This window comes from Phragmites australis, chromosome 11, assembly GCF_958298935.1.
Source record: "Phragmites australis chromosome 11, lpPhrAust1.1, whole genome shotgun sequence".
Classification (NCBI taxonomy): domain Eukaryota; kingdom Viridiplantae; phylum Streptophyta; class Magnoliopsida; order Poales; family Poaceae; genus Phragmites; species Phragmites australis.
In genome coordinates, this window is record NC_084931.1 from 2,270,696 (window position 1) to 2,275,604 (window position 4,909).

Below are 4,909 nucleotides of genomic sequence, written 5' to 3' on the forward strand. Positions count from 1 at the left end.
CGGTCGGGATGGTGGAAGCTAGTTGGTTCGATTAGGTGGCGGAATGTAGATTAATATTCTACACCTTAGGTGTAAATAGCGTTCTCGTGTGTGTGTGTGTGTATATATATATATATAGGCACACATACGGGAATACTATTTTACACCTAGGATGTAGAATAGGTCTTATCCATACACATACCTATTTACACATCGAGTAGCAATTCGTGCTGACAAACGTGCTTGCGGGTAGCAAATAGGGAACAAACCCGACCCTATTAGAATATTTACCCATAGGTAATTGGTTAAAATTGACATTCCTAGCTGCTACGGCTCGTCGGAGGCAGTTGTATCAAGGGCCTTCATGGTGGCGTCACCCCTCCTTTGGCTAGTGCATCCCGCGACCAGATCTTCGAAATTGGATTTTGTGCCATTACATTTTGTATCTGATTTGAAACATGTCATTATGTATAAATTTGGACAGTAATACTATTGTCTTCTTCTCCAACAATCCATCTCGATTTCTTCCATATCCTCTATGGATGCCACCAACTGAGCTCCTCCGGTAGCGACGTCCCCATCTGTCTCCCACTCCTATCTCTCTTTTATCCAAGCTTGGCGCCTGAGTAGAATGGTGTTCTGGCAAAGACCATTTATCGGGGAGGGGACCGGCTCCTGGTGGCGGTGGCGAACGACAAGATCCTTCAGGGCGACACACTGTTGCTGCTACTGCTCGCCGAAGGTAGATGTCTCTTGTTGTTGCTGCTTGCCAAAGGTAGATGGTTGTTGATGTTACTGTGTGCCAGGGGCAGCCGTATTAAGGGCCTCCAGAATGTCGGCGCCCCTCCTCTGGCTAGTGCCTCCCTCGATCAGATCTTCAAAATTGGATTTTGAATATTATTTTCTAAAAAAAAATATTTAAAAATAATATAGGCGGAAGCATTTTGAAATATGAATTTAGTTGCATAATTTTTATACACTAAATAGATTTCTAGTTTTACTAATTATTAGTCAAAATACATGAATTTTGTCTTTTCTAAAATAAAATAAAACACGCCTCGTATGTTTAGACTTAGAATGCAAAAAACTTTTCTCGGCTAATAGTACCTTCTCCAGCGTGAAGTGTACTGGGCGCGATCCCACGGCCGGTGGTGAAGACATGCCACGACAAGTGATGTAGGCGTATGGTGGGCCACAGACTCGTTGGGAGTGTTCGGGCCCACATGTCAGTGAAATGCGCACTGAGAAGAACCACGAAGTCAGCGTCCAGCGACACAGCGGCAGGTACACAGTATAACCCCGACGAATCGAGGCGCCACGAACCATGGCGGCGGCGGCGGCGAGCGGGGCGGCGGTGGAGAGCGTGGTGGTGGTCCACAACGTGGCGAAGCGGCACAACGTGGGGACGCTGGCGCGGAGCGCGACGGCGTTCGGCGTGGCCGAGGTGGTCGTCGTCGGCCGCCGCGACGTCAGCGCCTTCGGCAGCCACGGCGCCACCTCGCACCTCCGCTTCCGCCACTTCGCCTCCCTCGCCCTCGCACGCGCGTACCTCAAGGCAAGCAAGCCTGTTGTGGAACAACTCCCCGCCTCCTTAAACCCTAGGCCCTAGTCCCCTCCCCTTTCATTCGTGTTTGTTCACATGAATCACATACGCTTGTTTTGTTGCGTTCAGGATGAGAGGGGGTGTGACATTTGCGGCGTGGAGATCACCGACGACGCACAGCCGGTGACTGCCCACCCGTTCCGCAGGAGCACCGCGTTCCTCTTCGGCAATGAGGTTGGTCGGATCTCGTCATTCAGTACTGACACCAAAAGTCGGTATGCAATTCTGAAGGGGAGAAATAGTGCATCGTGACTTAGTGAGATGACTCAATTTCGTGGATAGGGATGGGATTTAGTAGCTTCCAATCACATAATCACTGTCATTTTACTCGTCCTTTTGCACTGGAACACTTGTAGATTGTGCAAATACTACACTCCTTCAATGTAACTTACGTTGTAATGTTTCGATCAGGCATCTGTTGAAGGACGCATGGTATTGAATAGTTAATTAGCTTCACTAAAGCACAGTTTTGAAGAAAAGTGCATCTCTCTTAGTCTCTTGCAAAAAGTACATCTGGATGACATGGTTTTCGTAGGCATTTACATCAAATGTGGAATTCTTTTGATAGCATGATGTTGGTAACTGGAAATACTATTTGAATTCTATATATCCAACGTAACTTGAAATTGTACTAAGGTTTGTTACGAGTTGCTGTCTTAATTTCCTGCCCCATCCTCCTCCAAATGTTGGGAATAGGGAGATCTATTGTAGTCCCTACTTCCCAAGGAACATTAGCAAGACAGAGTTGTATGACCATTGTAATCATAATATATCCTCAATCCACCATTTGTAGTTAATTAGTTATTGCTCTGCCACCAGAGCCAAGTGCCAAAAGGGGGAAAGGGAGAAGAAATTAAGTCCATGCCTTAGGGCAGAAGAGTTCTTAAAAGAATGGAATAATTCGTAGTTACCTAAGTACCGAAGACCTTTTCTACTTGATTTATACTTGCAAAAAGAAGAAATAAACTCAAGTCATTTCAAGGTAGCCATTATCATAGTACAGTACTTCTTGATTTTATACTAAGATGTTCTACTACTTTTCATAACTTTCCAGTTATTGAAATAAATAAAGGTTCGTGTTATATGTGCTTGTTAATATAGAAGCATAGCTAACAGTTCTTAAATTCTACCAATTTTTTATTTCATCTGGTAGGGTACAGGACTCTCACAAAAAGAGTGCGAGACCTGTGACTTCTTTGTCTACATCCCTCAGTATGGTGGTGGAACTGCATCTCTCAATGTTACAGTTGCAGCTTCAATTGTTCTCCACCACTTTGGGGGTAAGATTTCATCCTTCTCATATTGTTGCAACTTGATTATTTTTGGCAATGTATATCAAGTTAATTGAACATTAGAAATGAATATGCAAGGTGCAAATAGTCAGATCAAGTTCCTTTGTTGCTTTTTAACTTGACTATTCTGTAGAGTGCCAAATTTCCATGTTCCTACTCTTAATGGCTCAATTGAACCAACCTATTCTTCAATTAATACTTGCTTACTTTATCAATAACCTGGAATGCTGAATTATTTACAATAATATTATCTGATGTCTGGTTTTACCCTATCCTTTTTCATGATGTAGAAGCTGTTGGTTTGTAAATTGATGTTCTGATATCTGTTCTAGAGGGGAGAGGTACATATGGCTGCAGTGGTAAATTTTGGAATAGCTTCAATGCTTCATAATGTCAGTGCTGAAACAGTTCTAGCTGATTTTTTGTTACAACATGAAATTGATTAAAGTACTGATGGCAGCAAAGGCCAGGCCCCCTGAATTTCCACTTTGGTCTGATAGGCAGTTAGGCACAGCCAGAGGAAATTTTTGTGATCGATTATTGTGTCTGTTATGGTGATTTCTGAAAGCACAACTATTTGCATTACGTTAAGTCATTAACTGGTTTATATACGTAGATTTTGTTTAGTGAGTGACAGTATGGATATTGCAGCTATGTCCTGCATACACGTTCTTACAATCCATCTTGGAACCATTTCCAAAGAGACGCTAGTATTGGTTTTAGCTGTTACATGTCAGTTGTTGGCAGCCTCTGTGCAAAATGTAGATTTGCTTTTCTACCCTTGGTAACAATCAATAGAGCTTTGATCAGCCTTCGTCTTTGACCTCACCAGAAACCTGGGAGCTGGGGGTTGTCAGTATGCTCTATATCAGCCGTTTTCCCCTTTCTTGGCTCTACCACTGTATAGATTCATCACTTGTTAGAGATACTTTTAATCACAAGCGAGCATGTTCACATCTTAAGTTTTGAAATTGTACTTGATAAAGAAGCATATTGGTATTCAGGACCGAACCATATGCCCTATACTGGGTATGTCCGTTGTTTGGAGGCTTATTATCTTGTCAATTGGAGACCAAAACCCTGAAATCGTCAAGCAAGTTTAAGCATGCCATGTAATGGTCGTAATATGAGACAAACGACTGACTGAAAAAAAATCACCTCTCTTTTTTGTTGAGAATTTGACTGGTATAAACTGATATAACCTTCCAGTCTGATATATGTATACTTTTTGTTACGGGGTGGTTGCAACCAGTTGCTCTATTTGGTTAATTGCTTTTCCGTGGTCACCTAATTTTTTGCATTGCTTTCTGCAGTCTGGGCTGGCTTTCCGGAACGAAGCCGAGAGGGCAAGAAATTCATTGTAGCTGATAAACCACGGGGGCACTCGAGGGGACTTTACTGTACAGACTCAATTGAAGCTGTGATTGAAGAGCGGAAAATGAGAAAAGAAAATGCCTGTGATATACTCGAGGAAAATGGAAGTAGCCATCCTCAGGAATCAAATGGTCTAGATTTGATGTTTACCGACTAGACTATGACTACATACTATGTCGCCCCATGCTGTTGTTGAATCAAGTGTTGTCATTTTAAATAAATTTTAATGTTGAAATTTATTTTCTTGGACCAACCGATTGGCACTTCTCTTTCGGCCCTTGCTGAAATCGGTCCATGCCCAGAAGCTGCTCTATCCATGAGCTGGGCGCTAGTCCTAGGGTTGCTGGCGGGTATTAGGGACCAGCTTGATTTGGTTTTAGACGACTCCAGGGCGGCGGTGGTGGTGGAACAGCTGCGTTCAGATCTCCCATACTTGTGCACGCATTTGTGCATGGTTGGGCTCACAGTTGTCCTCTGAATTCAACTTGGACCATGGGGATTGGTTTGAGCGGCATGGAGGATCATGGGGGCTGAACCGATTTCGTTTGAGGCAGTCATCCTTGGCGTGCGTGCTCAAGGTGAAGGCCTCCTATATCTGCTGGGGTTCTCTCGGTTGGCAGGAGGAAAAAAAGAACAACTCTCTCTGATGTTTCACTCTATT

At 43.6% G+C, this 4,909-nt stretch overlaps 1 protein-coding gene across 1 annotated transcript; it reads left to right on the top strand.

Moving 5' to 3' along the window:
• Positions 1 to 1,226: 1,226 nt before the first annotated feature.
• LOC133885954 (uncharacterized) lies at positions 1,227 to 4,501 on the top strand. The gene is made up of 4 exons (XM_062325733.1): positions 1,227 to 1,534; positions 1,652 to 1,756; positions 2,736 to 2,862; positions 4,188 to 4,501. The coding sequence occupies exons 1-4, from the start codon at positions 1,304 to 1,306 to the stop codon at positions 4,403 to 4,405; spliced, it is 681 nt and encodes a 226-aa protein (XP_062181717.1). The 5' UTR covers positions 1,227 to 1,303; the 3' UTR covers positions 4,406 to 4,501.
• Positions 4,502 to 4,909: the final 408 nt, after the last annotated feature.

Coding starts and splice junctions, on each gene's coding strand:
- LOC133885954 (XM_062325733.1), top strand. CDS start 1,304: ATGGCGGCGGCGGCGGCGAGCGGGGCGGCGGTGGAGAGCGTGGTGGTG. Junction 1,757..2,735: donor CGTTCCTCTTCGGCAATGAG/GTTGGTCGGATC, acceptor TTCATCTGGTAG/GGTACAGGACTCTCACAAAA. Junction 2,863..4,187: donor TGTTCTCCACCACTTTGGGG/GTAAGATTTCAT, acceptor TGCTTTCTGCAG/TCTGGGCTGGCTTTCCGGAA.